Raw genomic sequence first — 18,797 nt, 5'->3', positions numbered from 1 at the left:
CACAATTTTCATGTCACTGTTGTGATAGGGTTTATTTCTAACCTGTCGTAGTAAGTAAAGCCATTCTAATTTTCATCATTTGTTGGATGAATTTAATGAATACTCCAAAAGTTCTTGTGCTGATATGACGAAAAAACACTTACCTTCCGATCCGTGAACTTTGAATTCACTGAAAAGCGATTATTAAAGCATATTATTGAAATTACGCAACTGACTTCATTTCTCAAATTCGTCGTACCGTTTTAAAATCCGTCCATCAAAATTTTTCACCGTCCGAACTAAAAATCACCACAATGTTTGCGAAGCTAACGCGCATATATTTGTGGAGGACGCCATGACAAATGTTATTCTGCAAAATTTCTGCAGGTCAGGCAAGTTCTCCTGGCTGTAGAATAACGACAATGCCTAGCGTGAGTTATGTTCATTTATGAATGAAGGAAATTAAAACGATTAGCTGACATTTTCTTCTTCGTCACACGAAAAAACGTAGGAAATTTGGCTGGTAGGACTTCTTTAGATAAAAAGCATTTAAATAGCTCACTTTGATTGATCGCATATGATACAACACAAACTAAAATATTCGGGAATAGCTAGTTTTGCATTATGTGTCATAAAAATGCTGATATTTTTAATAATTTGTCTTGGATAGGACGGGAAAAGGCAATTACGACGAAGCAGCAACATACCCTATTTCCAAAATTTGTTACGAAACAAACTATAAACGACACGGTTTTGTAAAGAGGAGACATAGGGCTTATAAACGAAGTGAAAAAAAATCGGCGGCCATCTTGGATTTTGTCAAGAAATCTCCGTTTTCATCATGAACCCCCCACCCGATTTTAATTTTACGACCATCATTGGAAAGTTGAGAAATGCTATAAGGGACATTCATCATATTACATGTGCAGTGGCATTGAATAAATTAAACAATTAATTATCTGTATCAAGGTTTACAACTCTCATACAATGGAATATCTGGCTATGCCACAGAAAATTAATTGTTTTATTTAGTTAGTGTCATTGCGCATATAACTTGATGAATGTTTCTTATAGCATTTTTTCTCAGCTTTCCGATGCACAGTGGTCCGAAAGTCCAAAAAGCTGGCAGAAATGTCTAAACGATCTCCTAGAGGATAGGTGACTTCTGCGAAGTTGGTTGATATACTCAGGAGATCTATGTGATATCATTCAACTAGTGCTTAACCCTTAAATTATAAGTTAACTCTTTAATACACGTTATTACCATAATATAATTTTAATTATTGGTTAAGTTTTTCAGTAATGGTTGAGTTGATTTGATAACTCTCAGTTGTCTTATAAGGCACTGAAAGGTTGGATAACATTACATTTTCATTTTATTGGATTGTTATCCAATAATTGCTTAAGTACTTTTTTATTGAAAGATTTTTTCACATTTCTGCGACTCATTCGATTTTCCCAGTACATTTGATTCAGCATTCTAATTGCACCCGAATGGTTTTATAGACAAGCTATTTATTATTAAATAAGTTTTCAAATAAAGAAATACAAATAAAGTTCAAATTCAAAACAGACACTGATGAAGCCGGCAAGTCGTAGGCGAAATACGTATCGGTCTGACTAATGAAACAACAAATAAAAATTAACAAGAAAAACTTTCTTGTAATTGCTTTGTTTGCGGCCTCTACTATATCCTTGATTAATTAATATTAGACTTCTAGTTTCTTCCACTGAAAAGTATGAAATTATTTTTATCATATTTTATTTATTGTATTAGATATATTGATAATAGTTACGAATTTAGACTGGAGCATACATTAATGTAATGTAACATACAGCGAACGATAATTACACACCCATGATATGTTTCGCTGTTGTGTCACATTTTGAATACTTTTGATTACTTTTTGAATTAAACATTAGTTTTAGACCTTGTATATCCTTATCGTAAAGGGGTCTTCCATCTAAAATGCAAGCCTAATAATAAGATGTAATGGGAGTACTATGTCTCCTGTAAATCCTGTTGAAATGAGCCTTTGCATTAGATGTGCCTTAGAAGCGCGTCATTCTGTTTCGATATTCCCGAAACAAACTAAATTGTTGTTTTGCGCTACGAAGCTTTCTTTGAAGTATACTCCAAAATCAGTTTATTAAACTATATTAATGCTTGTCCCTTTCATTTCCACGATATCTTGGAATAATCAATGCAGAATAATCAATGCCTACTATCATATATTGAAACCATTGCAAGGATTTATTCGTTAAAATCAAATTTGCTTACATGAATTCGTACATCCTCTCTAAGATTTGTCTTTACTTTCTTAGTTGCAGAAAGTTGCTGGCAAATTTAGGTTTAATCGGTTCCTTACAAGTATACCTGCACACTAAAAGTAATATGGCAGCGGAACTCGACGGGTTCCATAAGTTACGACTGTCAATTCGAAAGAGTTTAGATATTCGTCCTCATTTTTATCATAATCAAGCCGTACTCGGTGAACCAATAATATTTTAAATTAATGTAGCCTTCTCAATAATATTGAAATAGATGTCTTTCAACTAAATATGTCATTGTTTACGATATTTATGCAACGTTTGCTTCATACCTATAAGAAACAACCATATGTGTTTTTGAAAAGATTTCACCGGCTTAAATATTATTTAACAAGTTCAGAAGGCTATAGCTTTTAGAAAACTAAGAAACGAACAACCAAAACAAGGATTTAGGCTCATATAGGTATGTAGAAGAACACTTTTGAGTTATTTGATCAATTAAAAATACTTTCAAAATGGGATTTCTGCCAACTATTTTGATTTTCGGACCACTGTGCGATGGTGGTCTAGAAATTAAAAACGGTTGGGGGGATCATGGCGAAAACGGTGATTTTTGGATAAAATCCAATATGGCGGCCAAATCCAAGATGGCCGTCGATTTTTTTTCACTTCGTTTATAAGACCTATCTCTCCTCTTTACAAAATCATGTCATTTGTAGTTCAATTCATAGCAAATTTTGGAAATATCAGAATAATTATATTATAATTATTTATATGAAAATTGTAAACCTTGTTACAAATAACTGGTTGTTTCTTCGGTTAATACCAATGCACACCTAATTTTATGAATGTTTCTTGTAGTATTTTTTCTCAGCTTTCCGATGGGCGTCTTAAAGTGAAAATCGTTTGGGTGGTTCATGGTGGAAACGGCGATTTTTTTATAAAATCCAATATGGCCCTATTCTTCTTCTTTACAGAACCGGGCCATTTGATAGTTGTTTCATGGCAAATTTATGAAAAATCATATGATATAGATCTCAAGGTTTGCTCAAAATTCAACTTTTTTTGAAACTATTAGGCCCCTTGGCGAACGAGGGGTCCACTATTTCGAGGTATTAATAGTGTAATTCTTGTTTTTCAACCATAAACGCAAAAGTTCCAATATTTGAAGACCTCGTGTCAGTAGTGGCCCCGTTTCAGCGAGATTTACTCGGAAACTATAGATTCAGAAGGGACAAGACACTTAAAAATCGAATTGAATTTTAAGCAAAGCGGAGAGTACCACTATAAATAAAGGTAACTCTGCGCTTTTATTCAAAACTAGCTGACCCGACAAACTTGGTATTGCCACAAAGTATACTGTGTTGTAGGGGAGTGTCGTCGTGGTTGGGCCATGTTTTGGAATTCTCCCATAACTTTCGTTTCAAAAGGAATTTTGGAAATCTGGATACCTCGTTACAAAGGTCTAAGGATAAGCCATATTTCTGGAAAGTTTTGAACTGATTGCTTGAAAAAAAAGTTATAGGTATTTACGTAAAGACAAAAAATGTTGTCATAGTCGGACCATGTTGTACAGATTGGACCACCGTAGAAAATCTAAGACATACTGGCTGACCCCCCCTCTCCCCTCTCCAAAAACTCCCATATACCGTTCTGATTCAAACTTAGAACAGTCTCAAACTTCGAACACTCAGAATAAGATTCTCGCTAGTATCACTAATATGATAAAATACTATTGTGATAAATACTTATATGATAAATACTTATTGTATACCACAGTGCTCCTAATGATGACCTCTATCCGGTGGTATATATTATGCATAATATTTTGTCATATTAGCGATACTAGCCAGCATTTTATTCTAGGTGTCCGAAGTTTGAGACTGTTCTAAATATGAATCAGAACGGTACTAAATTTGGTTCCATTTGCTTGGTTAGTTCTCGAGATATGAGAAAATTTGTATTTCATTTGTATGGAAGCCCCCCCTCCTAAAATCCCCACATGTCAAATTTGGTTCTATTTGCTTGATTAGTACTCAAGTTATGAGAAAATTTGTATTTCATCTGTATGGGAGCCCCCCCTCCTAAAGGGTTTATGATTAGTTTGATACTTATACTTGTACTTGTAGTACTTGTTTGTTTTCAATAAAACTGTGAAAAATTTAGCGTTAATAAGAGCATTTATTTGATAGTAAGATCGTTTAAATCGGTCATGTGGTTTCGGAGAAAATCGTGTCACGTACTTTTACATTTTTACTTATAACTTTTAATCGAAATATCGGACCACGAAACAATTCAATAGGGATATACTAGGCAAAAATACCTTTCAAACAAATATAATAACGAAAAAATCGGTTCAGCTATCTCCGAGAAACAGACGATAGAAAAGTTGCGCCCCGCAGAACATGCACACATACACACACACGCGCACACACACACGCACACGCGCGCACACACGCGCACACACGCGCACACACGCGCGCACACTCGCGCGCACACACACACACACGCACACACACACGCGCACACACACACACGCGCACACACACACACACGCACACACACACACACACGCACACACACACACACACGCACACACACACACACACACGCACACACACACACACACGCACACACACACACACACACACACACACACACACACACACACACACACACACACACACACACACACACACACACACACACACACGCATACACACACACACATACACACACACATACACACACACATACACACACACATACACACACACATACACACACACATACACACACACACACACACACACACACAAACATTGCTCAGTTCGTCGATTGGTATATGTGGCTCGGCGCTCCGGGCCTCGGATCAATTTCGTGTTTTTCGACCAATTCCTAAACCTTTGTCATAGTAAAACAACGGTGAAACGTCAAGAAAGGTGAGAAAAGACTTCTGACCGTCTTTTTTCAGAATGGTCCCACTGTGCGGTCGTTAGGAATAATTGTTAGCTCAATGTTATTTTTTCTCTTATCAACATTGTACCTATTGCTCAAGTAGACTTCACGCACATTCAGGTATGAAAAATCAGAAAGGTTGTGTACAAGACACGACCGCATATATAGGTGATGCAGGACTACGTAAGTCTCTTTGTAGTGATAGTGCCATGTATTCATGCTTGTAATCATTCGATTCTTCATGTATACATGCTATATGCAACATATATACATGCTACATGCGTTGTATGTAACATTTATCAAAGTAGTAACATTGCATACGTTCAATTCTCAAAAGATTATGCATTTGAAAACAATTTAACAAAATCAAGAACACAAGCTATTGCTCCTGCTACCTTACTGAAATTGAAGATTGTTTTTATTATCCATGGTTTCCCATGTTGAAGGGATTTTACCATTTCAATCCTATTTTATCAACAGCACATCTTTCCACTACACTTCTAATGAAACGGCAGGCATGCGTATTCATACAGAGTCGTATTATAACCGAACACTACAGCTGTAGCACATTTTTCCAACACAGATATCAAGTTCGCCGAGGTTTAATCGTCTCGCAGTAAAGAATTTGCGATCTGTTGGGACAACGAACTTGTGTCATTTTTTCTGGTACACTTCCCTAACACAGACATCCGATTGGACTAGGTTTAATCGTGTTCGTAAGAAATCTGTTAGCACGAGGGGACTTTGTTACTCTCTCTGGCGTACTTCCCAAGCAAGGACATCAAAATGGTCTAGATGAACCGCGGTATTAAGAAATCTTGTTGAAATGAGGAAACTGTCACTAGTTTTGGCTCACTTCCCAAGCACAGATATCAAATTGGTATAGGTTTAGATCATCGTAAAGAATCTTCCAACTAATCACGAAGCGAGAATTCTGGTAAAACATAGGTTCATTATTTTCAATTTTTCAATAGTTCAACATCAAGAATCCATACTTTTCTTCATTTGGGTCAATTCTTAGAAGATTTTCCGATCGATTGGTGTAAGAATATTGAAAATCGATCGGAAAACCGCTGAGCTATTAGCGCTCAAAACCTTTCATTTTTCGTGACGCTCGCATTTTTCGATATTTTGGAATGACACCCTATCTCAAAACTTGCCGTAAGACGTAGTCCTACGTCAAAAAAATTGCTTCTTGCGAACAAGATCATAGGAGCGATTCAGATTCAGATTCATTGACATCACATTGACATTTAATCAAGTGTCGTCATTATTCGATTTTCATCTGTCGCGTCGAATACTTGGCAGAAGATTTGCAAGCTTTTTTTCGGGAGCAATAATCCGCGAGTGATGTAGACTTATATTTTAACTGTTTTTGTATTTGTATTTTACTCACTTGACTGTATTTTTATGTAACTATCGACAATCATTGGGGCTATCTCGAGCCCGTTGATTTAATAATAAATAAATAAATAAATCACTACTTGTAAGCGACAAATACTCTATCGCGATCTGAACAGATTATGGTAAACCTCATGTCAGAGCATGATTGCGTTGAGAAATATAACAGATAGGTACAGGCAATTGGTTGTGTGCAGAGTATGAACCTAAATACAAACAACATGAGTAACCTTTGTTTCTCGCAGTTAGGTAAGATGTAGACACTATGATCGACTGCTGACACTGCTTAGAGAACAAAATCTTGTAAGTAATATTAAAGATTCACTGTTTGTCATGTACTGTACGGATCGTGATCTGTGCTTGCGGCGACTCCCAGGTTTGATCAAAATCACTGATTTTCCCCCTGCTCTCAATAGATTACCCAGCCTAGATGGAATTAAGTGACAGATCCGTTCCGTTATATTCTATTATATCCGATCCGTTATATCAACGAATTACATAAAGCTGTCAAAGGAAAACACAATTGTCGTCAGTAATAGCATAGAAACGGTAAGCTTGGAGTGTTATGGATTTGTCCATCTCTCGGAATCATTATTTTAAAGTTAGGCTTATTTTTTCTCGTTGCATGCATTCGTAACAACGAGCTGCATAGATGTATCGTTGAATTATGTTCACTTTCCAATAAAACCCTCTTACTGAGAAGGGAAAGCAGATACTGCAAAATGGTACACCATTCCAAGTGATCTAAAATTGAACATATGCCACTGTTCAATAGGATCCCTGGAATTGGTTTGTACGTTGGTAATCATCATTAAAATGACAACTAATTTCCATTGATTCAACCAACAATTGAATTCCAATAACAAATAGGGATTTTTAGTGAAAAAGGACTAAGGACAATATGGAAAAAGTTCGTTCTGATTTTGGTTGTGTTTTCTGATGGTATGTAGAGAGCAATTTAGTTAACGAGAGTGTTTTAGCTTATCCAAGGGATACCTAGTTTGCAGGATCAACCGCATTGCTGATGTGGGCAAAAACCGCATAGAGAATTCCGTATAAGTTGCATCTGGCTAAGTACATGTGGCAGTGCCAGCGGTAAAACGTACGCACGGATGCGAAATTGTGTTTCGTTGATTTCAGTTAGGATGTTCACTCGGTTAATCAGGTCATAATTATTGTTACAGTTGATAAATATTCGGAAACATATTAGCTAGTTTTGACGTCTGTTGGAAAAATGGTAAGAAACTAGATGCTTTAAAAATTTTCGTTTCATATTGTAACCCAAACTAGTTTCCAGGGGCCGATAAAGGGTTAACCCTATTACGGGTCACTCGTTCTAGCAGTGTGATATAAACAATTGCTTGTAAGAACACAGTTACTATTATTTCATGTATGGTCATTAAGTTTAATACGAACCATTTAACACGAACTGCTGGTAGCAGGTGTGGTTAAATGCTTTAGATTGCTTGGTCGTTGGTCTGCTGCAAATAAATGCAACAGGATTATGTTGGAATATGTCAGTAGACTGAGTTGGTTATTGCGGCAGTTTTTTTTTATTAATAACAATATGCGAGTGGGCTGAATAAATTCCATAGCGACATTTCCGGTTGATAAATGGAGCTCATTTTACTGCTTTTGTAAATTTTCTCAAATTAGTCGACTATTGTGTGGGCACTACCACTAAAACAATTACTTGCTGGTTGGTTAGTAAATCGTAACCATTATAGCGAATTCTACTTACATTATCGCCCATAGTAGCAAAAGCGAATTAGTTACAAAAAAAAACCTGTGCAACCAATTATACTTAGATCCCGTTTAATCGCATTAATGTTACTTTTCCCACAATGCAAGCCATTGCAGCCTCCGGTAATCTGTAAAGTAGATTAAACTTCTTACAAGCGCTGTGGGGTGAAGTTCTGGAAAATAGCTGCTCTCGAGTAAGTCCGCCTTTGAGTCGGTTTAAAGCATACTATCATATCTAGCCTTCTCGCAAATTGCTTTCTTAGTGGAATTCAAGCTGGGGTCAAATTATTTCAGCAAGAATTGGGTGGCAGTTTCCGACTTGGCGTCACTATCACCCGAGGCTATAGTATAGTTTTCAGCTCAGCAATGGACGGCTCTTTTGTTCCTGTTTCCATGGCACGCAGCAGCGGGGGTAATTAAATTAGGTTGAAATTAATCTTTCGTCGTTTAACTTTGGCACCGTTGGCAACAGTTATCCGTATAGCTTCGATGGGGGAAAAAGTTTTGCTAAATTGCTCGTGTCCGTTGAATAATAGCTATGTCTGCATTCAGCGAGATATCGTTTAACTGGGACAACGCGCTAAAGTGACGAAATGGCGAATAAACTTTTTAATTACATGGCGTGGAATTGAAATCCGGACAAGCTGTTGGAATTATTTGATGGCAATGCAGTTTCTTTACAGCCCCTGGATAAGCAGCTGTAACGGTAAAATAAAGTTTTAGTTGACTGGCTTGAAGTTTCGAAATAAACATTTATATAATTGCTTGGAGGCTTAGGAACGTATTTTAAAAGCTGTTCTATGAACAGGATACAACAATTGCTTTGCAGTATGAGCGATGATTTCTCGAGAACTTTCGGCAACTGGTTGAATAATATGTATTGTTATCAGTTTGGAAAATTAACTTTCCAGAATCTGTATTTAAACAAGTTCTCGATGCTAGTGTTTAAAGTTGCGAAGGTTGAGATATTCTACAAATTGCCTGCTACTGACTGTGACAGCTGCAAGCTATCGACTACAATAGTTTGCAGGAAACGAAATGCCCTTCTCGTACAGGCTCAAACCACAACCACATATCCTTGCACTACAGAAGCAATAAAGCAAAAGTAAGTACTTTCTGTCCGGTTGGACGATTTCAATTTCACAGGAAAACCAGAATGCGGTCGGTATCCTTCTATAAGACACGTAGGCATGTGGCGATAAATATAGTGTATGGTATGGTACGCTTAGCAGTAGTTGACTCTCTGTAGTCGATTTATCTACGGAATTTAATCGAGTATTTAAGATAAAATGGGATGACATCAGTAGTTTTATTTAATATTTGTTTTATTTATGCAGTTTAAAGGCATGCTTAACATAACTCATGCAAGTGTACTTAAATAAATAAATTAACAAGAATTTTTTCCCGTTTAATTTTATTACTCTGGAGTTTACAAAATATTTACTTTACGAATGCTTCGTGCATAAAATATTCACAAAAAAAATTCGTAACGAAAATTATTAGTTGCGCAAATATTCTGCAGATACGTATTCAGCCTGTTACTTGCAGCCTTCTTCAGAGCCTTGATAAGAAATTTTCTGCTATCGAGTCACTGAGAGAAATCATTCAGCAATATGATCCGTCGTAATATAATTACGTAAAAAAGATATCGATGATTTTTTACATCTCATACTATACCACCTCGGTTTCATAATCGCGTTTCGTAATATGTGAGTGGTCCTTAACGTCTGACACATTATAGAAGATAGCTCTATCGGACCTAGACGCGGAATTCCAATTCCAAAAATAACTCAAAAAACTTCAATTCAAATTCATCCATTATTGGCTTCGTAAATCATTTTCCCGAACGTAATATAGGACATTTTTGCGTATATTGATAACAAAAGCAGCAAATATCGTAGGTCATCTTGTTCCTACCGGATTTAAGGCGAGCGCATATTCAAGCTAAAAGGGCTCAACATGCGTTTCGTTCCTGACACTTTATTATCTAATTTCTAATCTGTTGGAAGAGGAGCAGTAACAGTAACTCCTAGCCCTACCTTCTCGTGGTGCCAGCCGCGATACGAGCAACCTTAGTCGAGATCGATTAACCAATTCCGGTGGAAACCAAGATCGAATGCTTACAGGGAGCACCATTACGTTGGAGCAAGCTCTTGACGGTGGCTTCACCTGACTTCAACTGAAGCGTGGCTTCAGTTAGGCAACCTACCTTAATTACTCAGGTCTTAGGTGGCTTGCCGTCCTAAGACAAAGCCTGTTGAACAAAGTTTCTCCATGTAACTCGATTGAGGGCTACCGCTCTCCAATTCCTCGGACACCGAGTACTCTCCGCCTGATCTCGCTCCACCTGATCTAACCATCTTGCTCGTCGCGCTCCTGGTCATCTTGTTCCTACCGGATTTAAGGCGAGCGCCATCTTTGCAGGGTAGTTGTCCGGCATTATTGCAACATGCCCTGCCCATCCTATCCGTCCAGCTTTAGCCATCATCTGGATACTGGGTTCGCCATAGAGCTGTGCGAGTTCATGGTTCATCCTCCGCCTCCATACTCCGTTCTCCTGTACGCCGCCAAAGATCGTTCTTAGCACTCGTCGTTTGAAAACTCCGAGCACTCGCAGGTCCTCCTCGAGGATTGTCCATGTTTCATGCCCGTAGAGAACAACCGGTCTAATAAGCGTCTTGTACAGGGTGTACTTTGTACGGGGACTTGGTCTGCTCGACCGCTATTGCTTGTGAAGCACATAGTAAGCACGACTTCCGCTGATAATACGCCTCCGAATCTCACGGCTGGTATCATTGCCCGCCGTTACCAGTGCGCCAAGGTAGACACATTCATCGACTACCTCAAATTCATCGCCGTCGATCAATATACTACTGCGGTGTCGTTCGGCCTCGGTTCCGCTGGCCAGCATGTACTTTGTTTTAGATGTATTTACCTTTAACCCAATCTTTTCTTGTTTCGCGCTTTAGTCTGCTGTACTGTTCAGCCACTGCCACAGATGTTCTGCCGATAATGTCCATGTCATCGGCAAAGCAGACGAATTGACTAGATCCGCGTGTTGATATCCGCCTTGTAGCGCTATGTTGAATAGCAGGCATGAAAGATCATCACCTTGACGAAGTCCTTTGTGTGATTCGAATGAACTTGACAATCCACCAGATTGACAATCCATCCATCGTAGATTTAATCAGTTTGATGAGCTTCCTGGAGAAGCTGTTTTCGTCCACGATTTTCCATAGCTTTTTCCGGTCGATGGTATCATATGCGGCTTTGAAGTCAACGAACAAATGATGCGTGGGAACTCTCGGGAATTCACGGGCCTTTTGGAGGATTTGCCACAGTGTAAATAATTGATCCGTTGTAGACCGACCTTCGACAAAACCGGCTTGTTAAGTTCCCACAAATTTGTTCGCAATTGGTGATAGTCGGCGGAAAATGATTTGGGACAGCATTTTATTGGCGGCATTGAGAACGGTGATCGCTCGATAGTTTTCACAGTCCAACTTGTCGCCCTTTTTATAGATCGGGCAGATAACCCCGTCTTTCCACTCTTCCGATAGCTGTTCCGTATCACAAATTCTAACAATTAGTCGGTGTATACAAACGGCCAGCTTTTCTGGACCCATTTTAATAAGCTCCGCTCCGATGCCATCTTTTTCAGCTGACTTGTTGTTCTTTAGCTGCATGATGGCCTCCTTAACTTCGCCTATCGTTGGGGCTGGCACCTCTTCCCCGTTTGTTGCACCGTCGAAATCGCTTTCCCCGCCGCCATGGTTCTCCGCTTGGGTGCCATTTAAGTGTTCGTCGAAGTGCTGCTTCCACCTATCGGTCACCTCACGATCGTCCGTCAGAATACTGCCAGTCTTATTCCAACACATTTCGGCTCGCGGCACAAAGCCTTTGCGTGATCCGTTCAGTTTCTGGTAGAACTTTCGCGTTTGCTGAGAACGATGCAGCCGCTCTAACATATTCCTGCTCTTCCAGGTAGCGCTTTTTCTCTCGAAAGATTTAGTTTCGCTGCATCTTCTTCTGTCTGTGTCTTTCCACGTTCTGACATGTGACACTGCGCATCTTGGCTCCCCGCGCAGCGTTCGCCTCATCCATCACCCTTCTACATTCATCATCCATCAAACCAATCGTTCCGCTGATTCCGGGCCACATGCCCGATGGAGCTCTCCGCTACACTGCTGATGGCTGATTTGATTGTGTTCCAACAGTTCTTGAGAGGGGCTTCGTCCATCTCGTCCTCTTCTGGCAGCGCAGCATCGAGTGAATACGCGTAGTTTTCGGCGACGTCTGGCTGCTTCAGCCGCGCGAGATCTAACCGAAGCTAGTGTCGGTACCGAATGTTATTTACAACGGAGAGTATTGGGCGCATCTTAATTATCACTAGGTAGTGGTCCGTGTCAACGTTAGCGCTTCGATAGGATCTGACATCGTTAATGTCTGAGAAGTGCCGACCGTCGATCAAAACCCGGTCGATCTGTTATTCTGTCTGATTTGATGACCTCCAGGTGTACTTGTGTAGGATTCTGTGCTAGAAAAAGGTACTACGTATGGCCATGTTCTTGGAGGTGGAAAAGTCGATAAGTGTTAGGCCCATTTTATTGGTCCGTTGGTGTGCGCTGAACCTTTCAATCACCGGTTTGTATTGCTCCTTCTGGCCGACCTGAACATTGAAATCCCCGAAGACGACCTTGATATCATGTTTTGGGCAGCGGTCCAACTGCTCGTAGAATTCATCCTTGTCGTCATCGGTACTGCTGAGGTGAGGGCTGTGCACGTTGATGATGTTTATATTGAAGAACCGGCCCTTGATTCTCAACCTGCACTTTCGAGGATTAATTGGCCACCACCCAATCACCCGTTTCCGCATCTTGCCCATCACTATGAACACTGTACCCAACGCGTGTGTGTTGCCGCAGCTCTGGTAGATGGTATGTTCATGTCTGAACGTACGCGCCGTTGAGTTATTCCAGCATACCTCCTGCAGCGCTACGACGTCGAACTTGCGGCTCTTCAATACGTCGGAGAGCACTTGAGTGCTCCGTTGTAAGTTGAGAGATCGACAGTTCCACGTCCCGAGTTTCCAATCCATAGTCCTTTTTCGTCGCGTGCGTCTATTCCGATTGTTCCAGTTAGAAATAGAATTTCTTTGTTCTTCGTTCCGTGCTTTAGCATTTTTCGTGGTGACGGCTTGTAAAGCCTGCTACACTAACCCCTTGTTTGGTGGAGGGCCAACGAAGCTCGAAAGAGCCCTCCGTTCCTGTTGGCATACGTTCTTGGCTTCCACCGGGGTTGGTTACCTGATCTCCACCAAGGTTGCTCGTATTCCGGCTGGTACCACGAGGAGGTAGGAATAGGAGTTGCTGAATAAGAGAGACTATGAACCACTGTAGGGTCTATTTTATGCCTACAGGTGCACAAGGCACCGACGGTACGCATTATTCAGGCGTTCACCAGCCAGGCAGCGAACGAGGTCCAGCGTTCGACCAAGGTGATTACGCAGAGGGTTAGCTTGTTTCAAGTTCTGGAATCCAAATCCATTGACCACAGTAGCACGCCCCATTAAACAATGAAATTTGTAATTGATCATAGTCACCGCAAATGAGACTTTTTTTGTCTAAAGTCACTTTGTCACGTAATTCACGGATTGAGAAGATATGCACGTCGATAAATATGGTAATCTTGTTTCTATCAGGTAGGATGTATACTGCAGCAATCGAGAACTTCATGCCATAATTGCTGGATTGGAAGACCCTGTCATCAGATATACACATAGGGTAGGACCGACTGCTGGCCGCTGGCAAGAATTGCATGACTATGGCGGAGGGATTGAGGGCTTCCACAGCGCCAACGTGATCCACGTGATCGCGTAGTTAACAATCGACGAGGAGAAACTAGTTAAGTTGAGCTGAAAGCGATGTCAAGTTGAAAATGGCTTCGTACTCATCTGACAGCGATTGTCGAATATGTATTTAGACATGTACTATCAGAAAGCACGACTTGCTCGGGTGACTCGGGTATTCCATTAGTACCGTAGGCGGCGCATCCTGACGGAGCAGATAATCTCACGTAGTAAGCAATTGGAAGCTCGGAGGTCATCGAGCCGGCGGGAGGTTTGTGTAATTGCTCATCAATGGGCCAATAAGAGATGAATACCTACATAATTTCACTTCAATGTTATTGTGTTATGCGTCTCAAGAAAAATATGAAGAAGGTATTGTTGAACGGAAGTTATCAAATGGCAAAAATGATTCTTGGCATGCTGAAATAGCACTGTATAACCCAAGTACCTGAGTAGTAATAAATTGTTATTTGGGAATAGTCAACTTGACTGGGCACAAAAAGAATGGTTTCCTTCATTGTAGGCCTGCTCAAATTTTCATTGAAATGAGAGAGGGTCGTGCAAGATTTTTAATGTTTTGGCAGATTGTAAAGGCTCAGTAATATTTAGATCGTTTTGATGTTCGCGATAAATAGATATTGAAGTGACAATTCAAGATTTCGTAAACACTTTTGGCAAAGTTTCCGCTCTAATTACTTCACTGTGCGATGAAGCAATCCAGCAATGTGCTCTAGCTTGAATCTAATGGTTCTATATTTCGTAAGCTCCTTATTCATGTTTGTATCACACATCCATCTTCGGTCGTCCCACGCCAATTTGTGACGCAATGATGTGAGAGCCAACTTGTTTATTATCATCAGGGTGGCGAATTTTTTCCTTTGCCCTTGCAACAGCAGGATCACAGATTGTGATTCCGTGTTCGAACGACCTCGGAAAAAAGGATGCTGAAACATAATCTCTTTCACTTTTGTTTCGTCACAAAGTGACACTTTTCGATCCGATGTGATGAGGGAAGGCACATTCTGAAAAAAAAAAAAAAAAAAAAAATATTCAGGCTTTTTTCTACGATGATTATAATTACGTGGCTTGATTGTTCTGCTTGGATGGGACTCGATTCTTTATCGGTTTTGCTCTTCTGAATGAAAGTTATTTTGTGCAGTATCATTTAACATTGCCGCCACCTATATTATTGTCGCCACCCACGCTTATCCATAATTTTGACCAGAGTCGTATTCGGGTGAACCAGCTGACTGTTATAGTAGAGTAATTTATCAAACAACCTTGTTTTAAATAAGCCCAATTTAGACAAGGAGCGAAATTTTTGGCGGGTATAGTAATTTAGTCGAATTCAAACAACCCTGTTGTGTTTTTCACGCGCTTAGAGTATACAGTTTGGCAAACGTCTCTGATGCTAGAGCGCGCACAGCCAAGATGAGTGAGACCCTCGAGGCGACGGCTGAAAAGTGTCTTTGATCGACTCGTTGACTTCGGCTTGATTGTCAGCGATATGGAAGCAGAGCAGCGTGCCATCGCATCGTTACGAAGGAAACGGCGGCTACTTCAGATTCTTTTGTTACGACGGCTGCAGTGGGTGGTACGACGAGTGGGTACATGCCAGCAGAAGTTGACAGCCAAGAAAAGTGTGCTCAAATTAGTGGTACGTCGTTTATGTCACGATAAAAGACATTTCTTGATTGCAATATAAACAAGCCATATGGGGTAGGAAATGGCTGTGGCAATGCGATATTTAAAGGATTTACAGTAAAAGGCAAGTTATCGTGTGTGAAAAGCTTTTCGATAGAAATTAAATTCTCAAATTACCTTTCGTAAAAATATATTATTGTCTCTCTACTGCACATTAAAGCATATTTTATTAAAGGCCTGAATGTATATCAAAGACAAGCTTCACCATAAATATCGAGTATAAAATCAATATAGCACTTTTGTTACGGTATTTTCAGATTATTGTAGCACCACAAAATCTAAATAAATCTGGTCTAATAAATATTTTATGAGAATGCAATATATTACTTTTGTGTTCGTTCAACTAGAGAAGGATCGTACCACGTCATCTTTCAGCAGCTTTGTTCAATAATCTCTATCACTGCATCTATCGCAATACTGATGTTGTTTTTCCCTTCTCTCTCCATACCGGTTTTCCACCCGCAGGTAAGCTGTCAGTATGCGGAAGGCCGTCGATTGAAACCGTGCGAACTGGAATCACTGCTGCGAGAACTAACATATCCCGAGGAGGGCTACGAGATGCACGCTGCGGCACTGCGGAACCAGCTGAGGAACATCCTCGAACGAGACCCGACGGACGGTGGCTATCAAACGTTGGATGACTACGCAGGCTACGAGACGGCCGGTCCTTATGAAGACAAACGGTCATACCGGTCACTGTTGCGAGACGGTGCGGTATTTGGTAAGCGCAATCTTGGCTCGTTGGCACGTGCCGGTCTCCTGCGGACACCTTCCAACGATTACCTCAAGCGAAGTATCGCCACGCTGGCGAAAAATGGTCAGCTTCCGTCGAACCGCGAGCCAAACTCGGAAGAGGATGGCCCAGCGGAGGAGTGGAGCGAAGACAAGCGAAATCTCGCGTCAGCGTTCCGGTCGGGCTACATGCGGAACGGAAAGCGTAATATTGCATCGCTAGCGAGGAAGTACGAGCTTCCAGGCAAGCGAAATATTCAGTCACTGCTGCGCACCGGAATGCTACCGTCAATTGCTCCCAAGCGCAACATGCAATCACTGGCCCGCGATAATGCACTGCCACACTATGGCGGACTGGGAGGAAATGTGGAGAACAAACGCAACATACAAACTCTGGTACGCGACTGGAATCTGCCGAAGCACCAGGGCAGCGGAACGGGCGAAAACGGTAAGCCGTCTGTCGATGATGGGTGTGTTAATATTTCAGAAATGATGAATGTTTAGCTCTCCAGGCATATGTCGGCTCTATGTGTCGTCGGTCGGTGCCTTGCAGCCGCCATAAATTGTTGGGAGGGCTTAAGCCTTCGAGACGGATTTAGCACTCTTTGTTTGGATAAATATCGTTCTCTATCGAAATAAAGCAATGCATCATGAAATTTATTCGATTCGGCTTTTTTGGGTGGTGCTTTGTTAGTGAAATTTCAAAATTATAATCAAACGAAGTTATTATTGAAACTGATATTATTATAATCTTAGGTTTTACGTTCCCCAGCGGAAAAGGATTAAACTCCAATTAAATATTTAGTTTTAATTAATGGCTCCATTCAAAAAGCCAATTGAATCGGTGTGCAAAATATTTTATTTGATTTTGCCAATACACGCCGGCTCTATTTGTCGCCGATGCTTCGTAATTGGGAATTGTTAAGATTGTTTAAAGGTTTACTACGAAATAAGGACTTCTTGTTTGGAAATTCTATCGTCTTCTATTAGAATATAGGAATGTACCTCGTAATTTATTTAACCTGGCTGTTTTTACCGCCAAATTTCAAACTTATTGTAAGAAGAAGTAAAGTATTGATAAATACGGATATAGCACTTGCGAAAATTTAAAATTTGCTTTTGAGGACAATGATACTTTTCGAAAAACAAACCCTTTTAAAATTAATTTTATGTTTTTAATAATGGCTCGAAACTGCATCCATGCTGCTCGGAATGTGAATCTTGGCAAGCGCAAAAATGTCCTTTACAATTTTTAAACGTGAAATTATTTAATTTCCTGCAGCTACAAACCGGATGACTGGCTGGCGAAATAATGTGACACATAGCTACCGTCATTTAGTTTATGGGCGAAAGCATTCATGGAATTTTTGTGTCATCCGGAACTGCTCCGGTACGATGTCTTTGCATCTCGACGAACCTGTCGGCGGCATTGTTGGTGATTGCTGACAGTGATGTGGAAAGCATTTCTGCAGTTTTTATTCACGAGTGTGTTCTTTTTACTTGATGCTCTTTTTCCAGTCAGCGCAGTCAGCAAGAATGGTGTACTATGTTGTTTGTATATCAGACTTGTAACCCAAAAGTTAATGTTATTTATACAATATATATTCATTTTGCACTATGTTTACGAACGTGATTAAACTTAGTCCAATTTGATATCTGTGCTTGGGAAGTATGCCAGAGTGCCAAACCACCCCTTTTCTTCAACCGGTATTATCGTTTAAACAATAAACCTAGTCCAATTTGATGTCCTGAACGTAAACAATTTTTTGAAGTGTAGAACCACCCCTTTCATTCAACCGATATCATCTTCAAATTTAACCATTATTCTGTATTATGAACGGGTCTTATTACGTTCGACTTGTTTCGAACGAGTTGTTTTGCTCATTTGATTTCGCTGGTGGATTGAATAATACCAACCAGTTTCGTTCGAAAAACCCATCCGTCCGAAATACAGAATAGGGGTGTAAATCTAGTCTAATTTGATGTCCTGAAAGTGAAACTTCATACAGAAGCGAGCGGCCACCCTTTTCTTTTGTCAGATTGCATCCATATACTGCAAGAATTTGTTTGGAACTGTTGTCTTGCTCGGAAACAGGACTGAAGGAATATTTGTGCATGTGACGTGACGCAGCAATTCTCAAAGGGAGGAAAATCAGCGACT

General features: G+C 40.2%; 1 protein-coding gene across 1 annotated transcript in view; it reads left to right on the top strand.

The window, feature by feature from the left end:
- LOC128735608 (neuropeptide-like precursor 1) overlaps positions 1-18,797 on the top strand; it is a 69,793-nt gene that overhangs the window by 23,073 nt on the left and 27,923 nt on the right. Inside the window, exon 3 of the mRNA XM_053830092.1 lies at positions 16,370-17,084. Coding sequence (XP_053686067.1) covers positions 16,370-17,084 — 715 coding nt within the window. The remainder of the gene's footprint in view (positions 1-16,369; positions 17,085-18,797) is intronic.

The sequence above is a fragment of the Sabethes cyaneus genome, chromosome 2 (assembly GCF_943734655.1).
Source record: "Sabethes cyaneus chromosome 2, idSabCyanKW18_F2, whole genome shotgun sequence".
Classification (NCBI taxonomy): domain Eukaryota; kingdom Metazoa; phylum Arthropoda; class Insecta; order Diptera; family Culicidae; genus Sabethes; species Sabethes cyaneus.
Note: the sequence above shows the minus strand (reverse complement) of the source record. Positions and strands in the feature narration are given on the sequence as shown.